At 41.6% G+C, this 16484-nt stretch overlaps 2 protein-coding genes across 5 annotated transcripts in view; one reads left to right on the forward strand and one right to left on the reverse strand.

Annotated features, from left to right (window-relative positions):
* ZNF277 (zinc finger protein 277) overlaps positions 1-1393 on the reverse strand; it is a 39694-nt gene extending 38301 nt beyond the window's left edge. Inside the window, exon 1 of the mRNA XM_039726969.1 lies at positions 1342-1393. Coding sequence (XP_039582903.1) covers positions 1342-1384 — 43 coding nt within the window. The 5' untranslated portion in view covers positions 1385-1393. The remainder of the gene's footprint in view (positions 1-1341) is intronic.
* Positions 1394-1498: 105 nt separating this feature from the next.
* The window catches only part of DOCK4 (dedicator of cytokinesis 4), a 223314-nt gene continuing 208328 nt past the window's right edge, over positions 1499-16484 (forward strand). For all 4 annotated transcript variants that reach the window (XM_039726790.1, XM_039726792.1, XM_039726791.1 and 1 more), the window contains exon 1: positions 1499-1774. In XM_039726790.1, coding sequence (XP_039582724.1) covers positions 1738-1774 — 37 coding nt within the window. In that variant the 5' untranslated portion in view covers positions 1499-1737. The remainder of the gene's footprint in view (positions 1775-16484) is intronic.

Raw genomic sequence — 16484 nt, forward strand, 5'->3', positions numbered from 1 at the left:
GTATATGTAGAAGAGTTGCACAGACCCAGGCACATGTTCTTTCCAAGAGTTAAAATAGCACAGCTTTGCTTCCAGGTGCAATTACACCAGCGTGGAAATGCTCTAAAAGGAGTTTGGCTTTTCATGTATGAGGTTCATGCCAACATACTGCAGCACAGAAATAAGGCAAGAGTAGCACTCTAACTGCTAGCATAAATTGATATTACTTTTATGAATGGAATAAGGGCACATACTAGACAAACAACACAAATGTCACTTAAAAGGCCACTCACTATCAAAGGCCCAAATACAGAATAAAAGTGCTCTAACTCTAGGTTTGAAACTGCCTCCTTGCACGTGACTTCCTTTCATTGTGCCCTTCACACTATTAATGACTTGACAGTAGAAGTTAAAAGTCAACCTGAACTGAAAGCTGCTCTCTTCTCTTAAATGTGAAAACATTAAACTATTTTTTTTTCATTTGGATCAAATCAAAGAAACCCGTAAAATCTCTAGATACCACTTCAGAATATTGATTTCTTTGGAGAACACTTTTCTAAAACCAGACAAACTACATACTCAGTTTAGAGACAACTTGTACCTGTTAAGGCCTCTAAAGCAGCACCATTATCATTGGTTTTCTTCTCCCTTTTTTCTGTCTGTGGCTTTCCACAGGACCAGAAAATATAATGCAAGCTGTTGCTCCTGCCTCAAAACACTCAGGTTTCTTTCAAAATGACCAGTGTAGCCTGAGGACTTCTTGCAGTTTATCTGCAGTGACTCTAGCTAAGCTGCTTCCAGGAGGGTGCAGACATCCAGACTTCTCGACAAGGACACAAACCCTGCTGTTCCTGCTGCTTACGGCACCTGGCTTATCCCTGCAGTAATTCCCCACGGTCCATTTGTGCTCCTCGCTGTGCACTGCCTGCTTTGCACTACCTCTGTGTATGTGTGCGTTGACAAACGAATTTATGTGAGGAGCCAAAACACTCCCCGGACCATCAGCCCCACCGCCCTGGCGCGCTGCCGGAATCAACTCCCTCTCCACCTCGACTCGCTGTTGGAAACTCCCTGTCCCCACAGCTCCGTGTGCCAAACGCGGAAGGACTGGCATCAGTAGGACCGGGACGACTCACGTCCCTGTAACCAGCGGGAGGAGAGTACGGGGCTCTCCGCGGAACCCCGCTCCGACGGGCGACAAGCGCCGGGCCCCGGCGCTGCCGGCTGCTCCACACGTGTCCGCCCTCCCCATCCCAGAGACGGCTGCGCCAGCCCCGTCCCACCGCCCAAGCCGGGATCGCGGAAGGGAGGGGAGTGGGGGAGCGCAGTGTGAGACCCCCCCGCCTCCCGCAGCGCACTCACCTCCCCGCGCCGCCGCTCCCGCAGCCCCACGGCCCGCAGCCATGCCGCCGCCGCTCCGGCCCCCGGAGCCGCGCTCCGCCCCGCTCCGCCCCGCTCCGCCCCGGCGGGGAGCGCGGGGCCAGACGGGGCTCGTAGTCTCTCCCGCGGCCGCGGGCGACGAGGGGCGCGGCCGCATCGAGGCACTACGTTCCCCGGCGTGCAGCGGGACGGGGAATATAAGTGGCTGGCGGCGAGCGCGCCTCAGTCAGTCCGCCCGCCCGAACAATGCCTTCGCCGCTGGGGCCGGGCAGCCGCGGCTGAGCGCGGCGGGAGCCCCGGGCAGCGGACGCGCTTGCCGGCCACCGCCGCTGCCGGCGGAGGGGCTGGCGGGGGAACGGGCGCTCGCACGCCGCGAGCATGTGGATACCCACGGAGCACGAGAAGTACGGCGTGGGTGAGTGCAAGAGGAGGCGAGCGGGGCAGCGTGGGGCGAGGAGCGGCGCTGCCGGCGGGGAGCGCATCCCGGGCAGAGCGGGCTCGCCCCGCGGGGCGCTGCTGCCGTTTCCCGCTGGAGCGAAGGCAGCGCCCTGCGCGTGTGGGCGCTGCGGTGGGAGCCGAGGTCCCGTCAGGGCACGGGGGAGCGGCCCCTTCCCCGGGGGCACAACAAAGGGCGGCCGATGCCCGAGCCGCGGCTCCGGCGTCTCCCGCTGCTGCCAGGGGATGGGGCAGGGGCCGGTCCCCAGTCTCCGAGGCGGGCGCTCGGTTCTCCTCGCCGGCGCTGGGCGAAAAGGCTGACGTTTCACGGGGAACAAAGCAGCCTAAAAACATCGCTGGGAGCGGCGACCCGGTGGGAGACGGTGTCCGCCGGCGGCCCGGCAAGGAGCGGCAGCGGGGCCGCGGGCATTGTTCGCGCGTCGGGGTTTTGTCGCTGCTTCGCTGGAAGCCAGACAAAGTGTCGCTTGTGGGAGCCGCGCTGCCTCGCCTGCGTGTTCCCCTCTGCCCCGTGCAGGGCTCTGAAGCCCGCGGGTTTGACTTGCGGAGACACTCGCAGTGATTTTATTTTCCTTGGCACCGCCTACGCCAACACCCGGTGAGCGCCGGCCGCTGGTCCCGGACAATAGCCCCCTCTGACACGGGTGTAGCTGAACTGTGTGTAGTAGGCAGCTCTCCGTGTGTTTACGTCGCGTTTGAACGCGGAGTTGTTGATGTTGGAGAAAAGCGGGAGGAGCGCGGAGCCCTCCTTTGTGTGTGTGTGTGTATAGCAGCGCTGTGGCGAGCCGGGGGCGCGGGGCCGCTCCGTCCCATCTGGAGTTGAGCCCAGATGTGGCCGTCTTCCGAATGCTAAACGACACAGATCATCGATGGGATATTTTTTTTCCCCTTGACTTCTTTATTTGTCAGGTCGCAGCTGGGTTGCAAGATATTGATTAGTCCTGCCACACGCCTTTCTTTACAAGGATGGGCAAGAGGCTTAAAAACCACTCTGGGACTCCCTGGAATGGCATGCTGGATATTAGCAGTCAAGTATTTCAAGCTGCAGCCCTCCTCTCCGCCTATTTGTTGTTTATTTTTATTTTTGTTCCTAGTGTGCTATTTCACAACTGAAAGCATTCTTCCCCCGCCCCCGATATATGAGCTAAAAATCACGATCTTTCTTATACTGACAACAAGCAGATTAAACTGTTCCCCCTATTTGAATAACTATCCCATCGTTGCTAAACAATTAAGAGCTATCCCTTAAATAAGCTTTTTTACGTTTAGTAACCCTTTTGAGGTACTTGGAGGTGAATTGCTCTTCAGCTCTGCCTTGCTTACCAGAGCTGGTGTCACTGAAAGCTTACTCCTGCTAAAGGGATACAGTTGCAATTTCTCAATAGAGAGCTTCCTTTGGATCAAACACAAAATGTGGTCCACTACAAAGATTGTCTTTATTTGTGCAAATATAATATAGTCACCAAAATGATGCGTATTATTATTTAAATTCATTTCCTGGTTTTCTGTGCTTTGGCTTCCAAAGGCTATTCAAGATAGTAACAAAAAGCCACTGTTCACATTGGTTTTTCTGTACCCCTAGGTACAGAACGATACTATAGTTCAATATGACTATTGCAAAATGTTGGAATACTAACCTAAAGGAATTAATTTTTCTCTTGGACTGCTTTTTATGCTGTGTGCTCACTCACCTGCATGATGAGTGCTGTCTGCAAAATCTTCACACCCAATTACCCTGTAAGCTATTGTACTACATAGCCGTGGAGGGAAGGCAGGAGGAAGGGTTGTATCTTGCTGTATAATTGTTTAAACTTTATATGAAGTGAATCTCATAAATCAAACTTGTATTTTGCACCATAGACCAACTTATGTGTTTGGTTTTTTTTTACTGAAAGGATTCTTACATTTGCAAACAGCTATTTTAATACTTGTATGTTTATCTGCTCTGGGAAAATGGGTGTGTTAGGAAACCCCTTTGAGAATCCCGAGTAGTTGTACCAAGCATATGTATCCTTTATGCAAGGACTCAGGACTCGCATCAACATCAGACCTCATCTGCATTTTCAGTCTGAATTCTGCAGCACATGCTGTGTGCTGCACATTTCTGCTGTGCTGCCAAAATGGATGAATAACCAGACAGCAGCCACCTGGTTGCACTGAAGGGTTGCTGGTGACCAGGTGGCTGTTGCTCACTTGCACGGCCTGGCTGATCCCACTTTGAGGGGTAGGTAATACAAGTCACAGTCTTCTATAAATTTTTTAACTTCTGCCTGCTAACTATTGATAATATCTGGTTGATTTTTTTTCACTGAGCACGTTGCTTAACTCAGTTCGTTTACTGTAAGGCAGACACACTGCTTGTTCATTTCATGGTAGACGTTCATGCTGCTATGAGGAAAACACTACTGCACTTCTGTAGTACAGTTGTGTGTTTTTTATTTCCAAGGCTACAGATTGTCAGTTATGTTGTATTATGCCTCAGGATGCTAAAAGTGAAATAGGAATACTTCTCAATTATTGAGAACTTGCTTTGTCTGGGTTTTGATAGCTGTATTTTCAGAACAGAAGATTAAGCTTGTGTATTTCACTTTGAAATTGCATATGTTTTGAATGACACCTTCAGCTGTGGTGGCATTGTACAGATCCTGTGGTCAGTTATGTGGAGTATTTAGCACAGAATATGCTTCTGAAAGGGTAGGAGAGCTAAGATTATTTTTTTGCTGTTAATGATGTTTAAATCTGGTAGATGTCAAATGGAGTTAACTTATGTAAATACTGTATGCTGATCTATGTGAATTCAGAACCCAAGAGAATCAAAGATTTATCTAGGTTGGAAAAGACCTCCAGTATCATAGAGTCCAACCAATGACCAATATTGTTTAAAACAATAATCAAATGCTTTGTTAAAATGAATAATTCAAGATGGCCTAGCTTTGGGTGCTCTACAGGCAGCAAAGCATTAAGTGTAGCTTTCAAAAGTGACTCTTACTGGTTGGTAGGTACTGGAAAATTTTAGCTGTAATAAATAAATTACAGGATGAAATAATTACCTTGTAGCTGCTATTTGGAGTAAAGAGAGAAGTTCTGTTTCATCCTCTATATTCAGGATATCTGGGGGTTTATTTGTCTCACCAGATCTGTATATTGCCATATCATCTGATTTCTTTGATTTACCTGAATCTGTAAGGGTGCAGTTATGTTTTCTGCAGAATAGGCGATTTACCCTTTTTCACTGAGCACAAAGTTTCTCAGCATTTCTCTGGAAGGCATTTTTTGGATTAGGGTGGAAAGATTAATTAAGGAGAATAATTAAAAGTAGTTGCTGAATGTATCACCTAATTTATAAGCAGAATGGCATTCCAGATGCTGAAGCTATTTTGTACAGCAAAATATACCAGTTTAACTCTGCCAAGCTGAAATAGTGATTGATATTTTTAGTGTGGTTAAGCCATAAATGTGCCTTTCTGGGGAGGCCATGAAGTTTGGCATCTCTTGGTTTATAGATGGAGAAGTGTAAGGTTCAAATGGCTTTGTGTTGTACGCTGAGGTTCAAAGGAGGAAGATGGGCCTATTAGTTGATCACAGGGGCAGTATTGACTTGCACATAGCCAAATGCCACATCAACTGGCTTGTGTCCTCTTCTGAGTTGCAACCAAACTAGTCTTGCTAGCAGTCCTGTTGAAAGATAGCAAAGATATCCTTATCTCCATGTGGCAATCCCCTTTTTGACTGCAGCTAACTTCACTGTAAATGAGCTTGGTTTGTTCAGCTCAACAGTAGCTCTGTCAATAGCATGGTATAATGTTTTTTGTTAAACATAAGCACTTAATTTGCTTTTCCCGTGTGCCTCTTCAAATAGTACAAATAAATTCTTCAATCAAGCCTTCTTTCCTCCATTCCTCTCCATTAATTGTGCCTCACGTTTCTATGTGGAATTCACTCTGTGTTTTTGTCTTAGACTAATATATTCACTGAAAATGAGCTATATCCAAAACTTCTATGAAGCTGTCTAAATAATTGAGGCAGGGCAAAATGTTATGTATTTGTGGGTTCATTTAACTAAGGGGCAGTTGAAGGGTAATTTTTGCTTTCTAGTTATAGGTTGTAACTGTCTGTATAGTTGGTCACTTGAAAGCAAGTGGAGGTGAGGTACCATGGGGCTCCAAGAATGAGGCTGACAGGATACCAGTGCTGCCTTTGCCTCACTGGGGCAGTGGGAGTCCATTATGGAATATTCCTCCAGTTGCAGCTGAGATCACAAAGACCCACATATTTTCTATAGGAACATTTTTGACACATGACGCATTTGTCATGGAGGCTTTTATATTGATTTAGTATGACAGTCAAATAAAGGTGGTATTTTTTCTAGTCTTTTATGTAAGCAGTAACTTTCAATGTCTTTAAAAATGGAATTATCTCAACTTGCAGCTTTTGAACAAAAAAAATGGTGACTGTATTCTGTTGAAGTACAGAACATGAGGTTGAGGTTCTTAAGTAATTTTTGGTCATAAGAATAGTCCTAGACTAAACAAATTAGGTGGTAGAATAAGGCTAAATCTAGATTTTAAAACTAATTTTAAAAACTTGCCTCCAAAAATCTGTATACTTCCTTATGGGTTTACAATGTTTTGAATGTCTTCACTATTTCCTAAGGACAGCTCAGAGCTGGCTGGCTTGTTACCATGTTATATAGTGCCCTTCAGAGACCCAATTTTTTCCTATTCTCTATATATCTGAAGCTACTGAGGAAAATTTCTGGTGGTTATTTCATGGTTAGCTGTATACTGATGTCACTTTTTCTTCCTCTTTTGCTATATTGACGGTTTTTTACCACTATTCTCACTGTTGGACTTGTGAGGCTGCTAGCTGGGCTGGATTTATCCAAAATGTGATGGAACAATGGTGAATTAAATGATGTAAGCCACAAAGGTGAGGATGTGTTCTGCCTGTGGAAAAGGAGCTTTTTGTATTTTTTTAATAACATAGGCTAATGTAATCTGTGATTGTTTCTGCACGCTCAGGCAGCATGAGATAGAGTCACTAACTTCTCTGTGGAGGAAGCTATAATTGGTTACTGGACTCCTACCATGCAGAGCTCAGCAGCTTTTTGCACTGCTGCAAGAGTGTCTGCCATTGACTCATCTCTTTGCTTCCCTAACCTGCACCCCAGAAAGGAAACTGCAGAATAAAATTTGGTTTCATGTTTGCAGCCTGGACAATGTTTTCTATGATTTTTCCAGAGTTCCCAGCTCACTACTGAGTGTAATTCACTGTGTAGGTTTTGTTCTCTAAAGTTCTCTATAATTTGAGTTTTGGGATAGCGGAAAATCCTGAGGAGGGTATTTGACTGCTTGGATCATTTGTGACACTTGAATGTATTCAGAGACTGAGACAAGGCACTTTGAGCAGACAGTTTGCACCCTTGGGAAATGTGTTACTCCATTTCTTTGGTTTTTAGAGACTTTGTGTTGTGGTGGTTTTTTTTTGTTGTTGTTTTGGGGATATTTTTTTTTAAACTGGCTTCGTTGGTTCTGTGAAAGTACAGGGGAACAAACTTAATAATCCATCAGAGCCTGGTTCTTCACAGAAGGGTTGAAATGCAAAAGTTTTGCTTCAATTTAATGGAATTTCTTTTGTTACTGTGGTTTTTTGGGGGTTTTTTTTGCATGTAATTGGACATAATTGAGAAACCTTTTGTTTTGCTTTCCTTCATTTTCTTGCTATCTCTTTGTAAGGAGCTGGGCAGAATGACTTTGAGGTGACCATCATCCACTTCCCAGTGATTTGGAAGCCAGGTGACTAACCTGGTGGGAAATGTCTCTTTTTTTATTTATTTGTCACATGTATTTGATTTGTCTTAAATGTCTCTAGCATTATGTAATACAGAGGATTGCTTTGTAACTTTATTTTTCCTGAAGGTGATGAATAGAAATATAGAAAAATGTTTAGGAAGAGTTTTGGGAGATTTAATCTGTACTGCTTTCTCAAGTCCAGGTCAACTCTAGCTGTCACTTCTGAAGCATATTTGCTTCATATTTGCAATATGCTTTTTAAATGCTTATAGCAGAGCTTCTACTACTTCTGTAGTCAGTGCTTAGCAATTTCACTACCTAGTAAGTGTTTAGCACTGGATTAGTTTGCCTCTTGAATATATCATTATGCACATATGAAGACTTGCCAGGACTTTTTCCTAGTATGAAGTAGCTCCAGTTATTTCATTCGTTCCTTGTAGATGATATGTTCTTATCTGTGACCAGTTGATCCATGTTCAAAACTGGGCAGGGAAACTCTATCAGGTAAAGCATGAGAACTTAGTGTGTGCTTTGGGTGATGTGTCTTGTCTGCTTGTCATTGCTGGGGTGCTGTTTGTTCCTTCTGCAGGAGCGTTGCCGACTCCCGCTCAGTCGGGAGCTGCTCATCAATCCTTCAGATCCTTTTCCGGAGTACGGCTGTCTAGACAGTCACTCTTCCATCCTGCATTTGTCAGCTGATGATTTCTGCTTATGTGTCTTTACTGAATGGCACTTCTCTTTCATGCTATTTATTCCATTTGTCAGCCACACTGACTCCCAAATTTCCCTTCTCTCATGTGCCTGTTGGAATCACCCTGTTTGACAGGTTTGAGAGATGAAATTTAGGAACTGTACTCACTAGCAGAAGCAGATCTTTTTATGAGAAGCAGTGCAGGATAAGTAACCAAAGATGCTTTGATGCCATAATGATTTGCCATTAGTTTGTGTTTGTATGTTTGAAGGAATGTGTTTTTCAGATCTTTACAGTGACAAGAGACCAAAGTCAGCTGCTTGCAGTTTCTCTTCATAATGCATTTTTTCTGGTTACTCAGGGTTTGTTCCCAGTTATATAGTTTAAAGATTATATGGTAACTTGACAATTTTGCATTTTTGGGCACCTGAAATGTTTTGTTTAAAAATAATGCTGATCTGACTTCCAGATGCTCATGGGTAATTAGGAGAGGTGCAAACAGTGTAGCTGTGAAAGTCACCTCTGCTCTAGGGACAAAGAAACAAGCCTGGATTTTGCAATCTGTCATGCATTGTGCTTGCTCTTTTTTGTTGTTTTGAGTAAGTAGGATAAAAATTAGTTTTGCAGTATTTAAAAAAAAATCGAGTCTTATTGTAGGAAAAAACCCCTTGCTGATACTGATTGCACCTTTCACCTTTCTCCAGTTAAAGAACCAAGTCAACTTATTTTTTTGGATTCATATGCAATTATTTATCTACTTTAATAGTAACTACTGAAGTTACTTCAACTAAAAGTGAGTAAGGTGTTTTTACTCAGTACAAAGAATTTTGTTTTCTTTATAGTTTTTGTGTACAAAACCACACTAGTAGATGAGGTAATAAAACTGAAAATGGAGTTGTTAATTACCTAGACTCACTTAAGGTGTTTGAGGAATAAATTTATTTCAGTTCTGCTTTTTGTGTTATTGGAATTCAAGCATATGTTTTTGTGCTTTCAAGGTTCTGGAAGGAGGTGGTGGCTGGTCTAATGCAGTCAGTAGCTAAATCATGTGTCTGTTCAGTCCTTTCTGCAGTAGAGAAGAAATGTGGTGCCCTTTGAAATGCATTTCTTGGGTTTTCTTGATTAAAATTTTATTGTTTGTACTGAAATTATGGTTTCTGAGTTTTATTTAGAAATGCAAAATGAGTCCTTAACTATAAGGGTGTATACTGATGCACTTTCATGAATACTTATCATGGAGTAAGTGAGAATCTACGTACACTGTGGATAAGACATCATAACTGCATAATAGGGCCTCTCCATAATAGAAATTATGGAATTCTCCTTTGTTGTTTTTAGAGCAAGGCATTTTCTTTTATTATTATAAATAATTTACTACATAATAGGATAATGTTTTATTCTTTTGCAACTCTTAAAATACAGGTTATAGTGCAGAAATTAAATCATTACTCCATAAAGTCTTATTTTAACTTTTCTCCTGAGCAGTGTAGTGAGGTGAGTATGTACAAGATGTTGGGCAGACTGGGACAGGATACACCAGTACTTCTGATGCTTTGTTTTGTCCCATGGCCTGAGTGCAAATTTATTTCATTATTTTTATTATAGAAACCTAATGGGTAACAGCTTGATTGTTGATCAAGCAGGAGTTATGTTATAGACTATATAAGTGTGCAGTAGTTGTACTTTTATGAGGTAGCATTCATACTTCTGTAGGTGATGTTACCCATAAAAGAAAGACTATTAACTTTTTTTTTTTCTGAGAAAAGCCCTGTGTGAAGATGGCTGTTGGGTTTTAAGTGCACTGTCTTATCTTTTGGAGAAAAATACAGCATGGGGTAACTTAAATGTGAGCAGAACCAAATTCAGAGTGATTTAAATGTCACTATGAACCACTGTTATCCATAGGTACAACTATGAGGAGCACTCTCGGACTTTTAGGTGCAGCTGTGAGGTATGGTGCTTGAAACTAAGCAGGATAGAGATGGGCCACAGGTTGTAAATGCTATTTTTTGGTAAGTGATAGTGGTAGTTTTGATAAGAAATAAAGTTGAATAATATTTTGTATCTTCAAGGAATATATCTGTTTTCCTAGGCTGCATGGCTCCTTTCTTCACCTCTGTACTAGACCTGTCAGTACATAGAGAATACAGAGCTTGACATGAGTTTGTGTCTTTGCATGGGATTTAGAAGTTCTCCTTCTGGTGTTAAGATTGTTTCCTCTTACTCAGATAAAGAAGAAATATGAGTCTGTATTTCTGAAATAATTTCATGGACAACAGTTGGCAGAGCTGCTCTGTTATTCATGGTTAATAGTGGAAACTTCTTAAACATTCTTCACTTATCTGTTTCTTCCCTATTCCTCTTCATTCTCCCCCTGCCCCCAGCTTCCTTCCTTTTTTTTTGGTCTGTAAAACTTAGGACAAAAAAAGAGGAAATCCTAAGGTGGAAAACAGAAGATTCCTGTTCTTCTGTTTCAGTGTAAGAAGCACGTGTCAGTTCTCTATTGGGTTTGTAACCTCTATTCTTCCACCTACCACTGTCAGAAAAAAAATACTAGCTGATTATAAGTCAAGCCAAAATGATATTGATATCCTCTTTTTCATTTGGAGTAAGAAGACCAATGCTTTTTTCTCATTGGACAATTAGTTTTAAGTTCTCAGCTGTGTTGAACAAATGGGCTTATTCCTATTGCTTGCCAGGTTAAATAGGTGAAGTGAGGGCAGACATATCTGCCTGCACATATTTTGCTATTAGATTTGTCTTGGTGAAATGTGCCAGTGGTAATAGCTTGCATGTCAAATTACAGATTCTCTGGTTGTTTCCATTACTGGAAAGCTCAATTAAATCACTTTAATTTAGATTATTTTATTTCAGATTGAATTGGAAGACAAAAGACTTGTATGTGAAAAAGACAACAGACAAGTTAGGCTTTTTGTAATGATTTAATTATCCAAAGACAATGTCTTTTCACCAATTAATTAAAAAAGCATTGCAAGAGGTACTGAAAATATGTAGAATATCACAATAATATGTGGTTTTCCAGGCAAATGTGTGGTGTTCTTGCATGTGAGACAGCTATTGGTTTTAGAGTTTAATCTTCTTTGGAGATAGTGTTTTGAAATGTAACATGGTAAGCAATATTCTGAGGAATTTGAGGTAATGGATTCTCCAGCCGCAGACACGGTGACATGGAAATCACACATTCCATAATTGCCTGCAGTGTTACTTCTTTTAAGCTGCTGTCAGTGGTTGCTTCTAGAAAACACAATTGTTTTATTGGTTTATTTTTTTTTAGAAATATGAATAGTAGCTTTATCTCAACCTCAGCAATTATAATGTGCTTCAAGAATCAATACATAAAACTTGTTCTATGGATGAAAAGCCTTGGCTTCCTGGTGCCATGAAGGATGAGTAGGGTCAGTCTTGCTGTTTCTGCCTCTCTGTTGCTCAGTGTTGGACTGAATCTATTGCTTTTGTATCTTCAAGCTTAAGTGAACTCTTGCTTGTTTACATTCAGAAAATTCCTGAGGAAGCCTTTAAGACTGAAAATTGTTGATCTTTAATGTGTTTGCATGCAAAGAAAAGCATTCCTTTGTTTCACTTCTGCAAAGACTCAGTTCTGCCAAATTGGCTGGGGCTTGAATAGCAGTGCCTCTAAAGATGTATATTTAATAGGTGTATTAAGTGGCACCAGTTCTAATGGCTGAGATACACTTTATCTGTTAAGCAGGCACAAGTTATGTTGGTCCCTGTTTTCCCAATCTAATCTGAAAAATGTAACCTAGTAAATAGGAGAAGTGCAGCTGCAACATTAGAAAAATTGCATTGGTTTTCATCATGATTCTTACAAATATATGTTTGGATTTATATTGATAAATATTGCCTCTTGCTCTTTTTGAGCAGCCAGTTAACAGCATCATAATTGATGTGCAAATAGGGTTTTACAGATGATAGACATCTGTGGTGTTTATCAGTGTGCTTTGCCTCTTTTTGAGTTCCCCAGCAAAATAGTGACCAAGTAGAAAGGGACTGGACTGATGAGGAGGTGCCTCTTTTCAGAGAGGCAAAGGTCCAGAATAAACCTATTTAGCTGATATGTACTGAATGGACTCTTAAATAAGCAAGTTAGGATCTTTTGGTTAGTCTATGAAGTGGATTTATTGTTTGCGGAGCCATCATAAGTTTGGCTTGTTAATGACATCTGTAAAATACCATTTATGTTTTTATGTGCCTTATGCAAAACCTTAAAAAGCACTCTGCAGGCTACAAATAGCAGGTTTTGTATAGGCTATGAATATGCACAGCTATCCTACCAAATGTTAAAGTAATCCAGGAAGCTCAGAATAGCATATTGTCTTGATTATATGCGTGTGGCAAGACTTTGAGCACAATATAATTGTCTGGGGGCCAGCATGACCATGGCTAGGCCAGCTGTAGGGCTCACCCAGCTCTGGCCATGTGCTTCCTCCTATGTCTTTGTAACAGCTTCTCTGAAGAGCAATTGAGAGAGCTGATCTGGCTGAAAACTAATCACTTTTTTTGGCAGGGAGGTATTTACACTGCATCATCTCTTCTAGCGTTGCCATTGCCTCTTCAGTCAGCAGAGATTGGGGAATAAATTTGAGGAAAGGGCCTTGACAGTTTCTCCTTCCAACTGTCTCTAGTAGTCTTCTCCCCTTTCTTCTTTGCTGTGGCCATTTCTGTGTTAGCTCTCCTGGAAACCATCAGTGGAGTTCCTGAGCCACAGTCATGTTCCCTCCTGGCTCTTCTCCTCTGTCACCCAGCTCATTTGTCTCACTTCTGTCTGTCAGTTTTTTAGGTCTGAAAACTACGACTCGGGCTTAGAGAAAATACTCTTTGGTTAATTATGCATTGTTTGTTTTGTACCAAAATAAGCTTTGGATACATAACAAGAGCCTTCAGCACAGGAGGAATTGTTTGATTTGGCTATGATCTATGGGTACCAGACTTCTCAGTGTCTGTTAAATATGAAACAGCATCCTTATGACTTTTCTGGTATGGTAGCTGTAAAGCTGGGGCATCACATCTAGCATCATACTGGAGGCATTTTCTTCAGTGTCTTCTCCCCTTCTAAATTAGTCTAGTTATGAACTGACTTACTGTGTTCAATGAATTTTTAAAATCTAAAATGCCCTCTGGGAGTGGGTGTGTTTAATGTATAGAAATGTATGAGAATAGGAACTGGAATGCTATACATAAACTGTGGATGCTTTTTTTTTTTTCCTCAGTTTCCTCAAATTGTCAGTCACCTTGCTTCTGATACTTTGATTACTAAGTGTGTTTTTGACCAGTTGTCAAACAAGGTTTTGAATTTGTGTGTCTCTGCTGTTCAGCCCTATCACAATGAACTGGGAGGTGAGGAGGAGAGAAAAGGAGCTATCATATGTGTGATAATTGGTTTTTGGCTCATATCCAGGGTTCTGTTTATAAAGAGTTCTATAATGTGATCTTAAAATATGTAACTTGTCTGAAAATGTCAATATTTACTTTTCTCATGAAGTCTTGATTTGTTGAAGTACCTTTAAAATTTTAGGGGCAAATAGTTGCTATCAGACATCAGTGTTCCTATTGCTTTTTGCAAAAGCAGTTTAGATAACCCTTAGCCTTTACATATGTATTCATGTTGCTTTTTTTTTTTGTTTTTTTTTAAACAACTCTGCCCTATCGGTTTGCAAAAGGAAGTGTTTGGTGGGTGATATCTTTATGGAAGATTAGATACAGACAATTTCATGATAAAATATGAAAGTGGTTTTGAAAGGAATAGCTTGGTCTCCTCCGATCTATATTTAATAGGAAAGCTGTCTGAGCAGGTCTGGTTTGGCTTCTTTTTAGTTACAAAGGTTGGATACTGGGTAATTCCATGATGCAGTCATTTTTCTTCCTCTCCAGAGGACTTTACCTCCAGAAATTCATCAGTGTGTAGTTCAGTCATAAAATACTTTTACTTTTTCCTAGTATTAGGTATTTTGTACTAGCTACAAAGAAATTTGTGTTCTGTATGGATGTTGACTCAATGAGCATATGAGGCATTCCTGCAGCCTGTGGTATGTCACGGGGGCCCTGGGGAGGTGAGAGGAATGCTGGGGCTTCAGATACCGCACTGAAACGCTGACACTGCTACTGTGAAATGTTGCAGCACACAAACACTGCAGCATACCTGATTTAAATACCTCAAATTCCCCAAGCTTAGAGATGGAGCAGAATTTCATAGAATTTGCTTTGTAATCTCATGTCAAGATCTCTTCAAGGCAGCATTATACACTTGTGCGTGAGTGGGTGAATAGCACTTGGCAGGCTTTGCTGGCACTTGGCTCTTCTAACGTCTCCTACAATAATGACTTGGAAGCAGAACTTCCACCCTTCCCCCTGCTTCATTTACCCATGTGCTTCTCCCAAATATGATCATTTTTGTACTTTCTGTGCAATGTCAATTTCAGGCGAAATTAGCTTAAGTTTCTCATAATATGAAAAAGAAATTTATCTGCACAGCTTGTGGAGGTATAGACAAAGACCTAATGCTAATTGTTTTGTGGTTAATTGCAAACTGTTTTTACCTAAAAACCTTTCATCTTGTTAACCTTACAAAGGTGAACTGCTATAATTCATGAATTATATGACCTGAAAACACTTATGTTAAGTATGTGTTTTATTTGTATTTTTTGGAGGGGCTTTTTTGGTAAATAGGGACACATGTTATTGTAGCAGTATCAATTGGAAATGAAGGGAGACTTGGACACATGTGCTTACAAATTTAGGCTTGGCAGACCCAGTAGAGACCTGAAGGTACTGAGTTTCAGAAGAGACTGGATGAGGGATTATGGAGTGCAAGTGAAATGACAGGCAGGGGCAGAGAGGTCAGAACTGCCATGTGGTTTTATCAGGTTTAACTAATGAACTTACAGGGGAAAAACCTAGTAGTCAGACACAGAGTAAAGAGGAGTTATGACTATAGTGAAAGGCAGAAAAATATATTAAAGTGTGGGAAAGTTTGTACAAAACTTTTTTTATGCTCCACTAATGGCCTGTTTTGTGGCATCTGCTCTCTGCCTTTCCAGTAGGGAAGTTGTAATTAAGGTTTGCTGCAAAACTTGCAGAATAAAGACAGTGGGGGAAGCGGATCTGGGAAGTGTTTCTGGTGATGTGCTTGTCAGGGATTATGGTTTGGAAACCATATACATAAGATTACTTCTGGTGCTAACTGGATTTTACTCAAGTACACTTCAGAAACAAGACCATGTCAAGATTTTGCAGTACTTGATTCAGCTTCAATTTTCATGGAATCATGTTAGCTGTGTGCTTTTAGATAGGGACCTCAGATCTGAGCTTTCTGTAATCAGTTGTCTTTATCTCAGTTTATAGGTCATGCAGGTTTTAGTTTGCTAGATAACGACTCAGAGATTCTTGAATGTTGCTAATGAGCTTTGGACTAATCAAAAGTCCTTGTCCTCTGGCTCAGGGCTCCCTGCTATCTGAATGAACTCTTCCTGAAAATACACAGCTTCTCATTTCCAGAAGGCTGCTTGGAAACTTTTGGCTCAATACTTAATTGTGCCCAAAGAAGTGACAGAACTGAGAGCTCATGGGGTAATGCTGTTTGCTGTATTATGTGCTCTAGCCACTGAGGTGCTGGTGGATTTGCTAGGAATAGGCAGCATTCAGCTGCAACTTGAGGATTCAGTCACTGTGTGACCTACAAATGACAGAGACAGCGGTAGATGTTGAAAGAATTAGACACTGCAGATCTTATCTGTAAAATGTTCATGCTTTTTTACCAAGGCAGTGAATTCTGTCAGTGTCCTGTGTCTGCTGGGAATCAAATTTGAATTAGTTTGTAAGTACGGTTTCACCACTTGGAAGTTATCTTGATTAAATGACATGTTCACTTGGCTTTAAAAGAAATGCTTTGTTTGCTGTACAATACACTAGCATTCCCTTTATTGTCACCTCACTTCACCTTCAATACAGACTAGTAGAGCTTGTGTACTAAAAAATACTATTTATTAAGTAAGATAAAGAGTACATATTTGTTCAGAAGTGTAGGAAGTGATGAGTGACTGTGATTTATTTTTATGTTAAACTAAGGTTGACTGCAGGATTTGGTTTTTTTCTTTCAAATTATTTATTTTTCATTTTAATAAGCTTCTGTGTAGAGTAAGCCTTCAGTCTAC

The sequence above is a fragment of the Passer montanus genome, unplaced genomic scaffold, assembly GCF_014805655.1.
Source record: "Passer montanus isolate IOZ18808 unplaced genomic scaffold, ASM1480565v1 scaffold6, whole genome shotgun sequence".
NCBI classification, from domain to species: domain Eukaryota; kingdom Metazoa; phylum Chordata; class Aves; order Passeriformes; family Passeridae; genus Passer; species Passer montanus.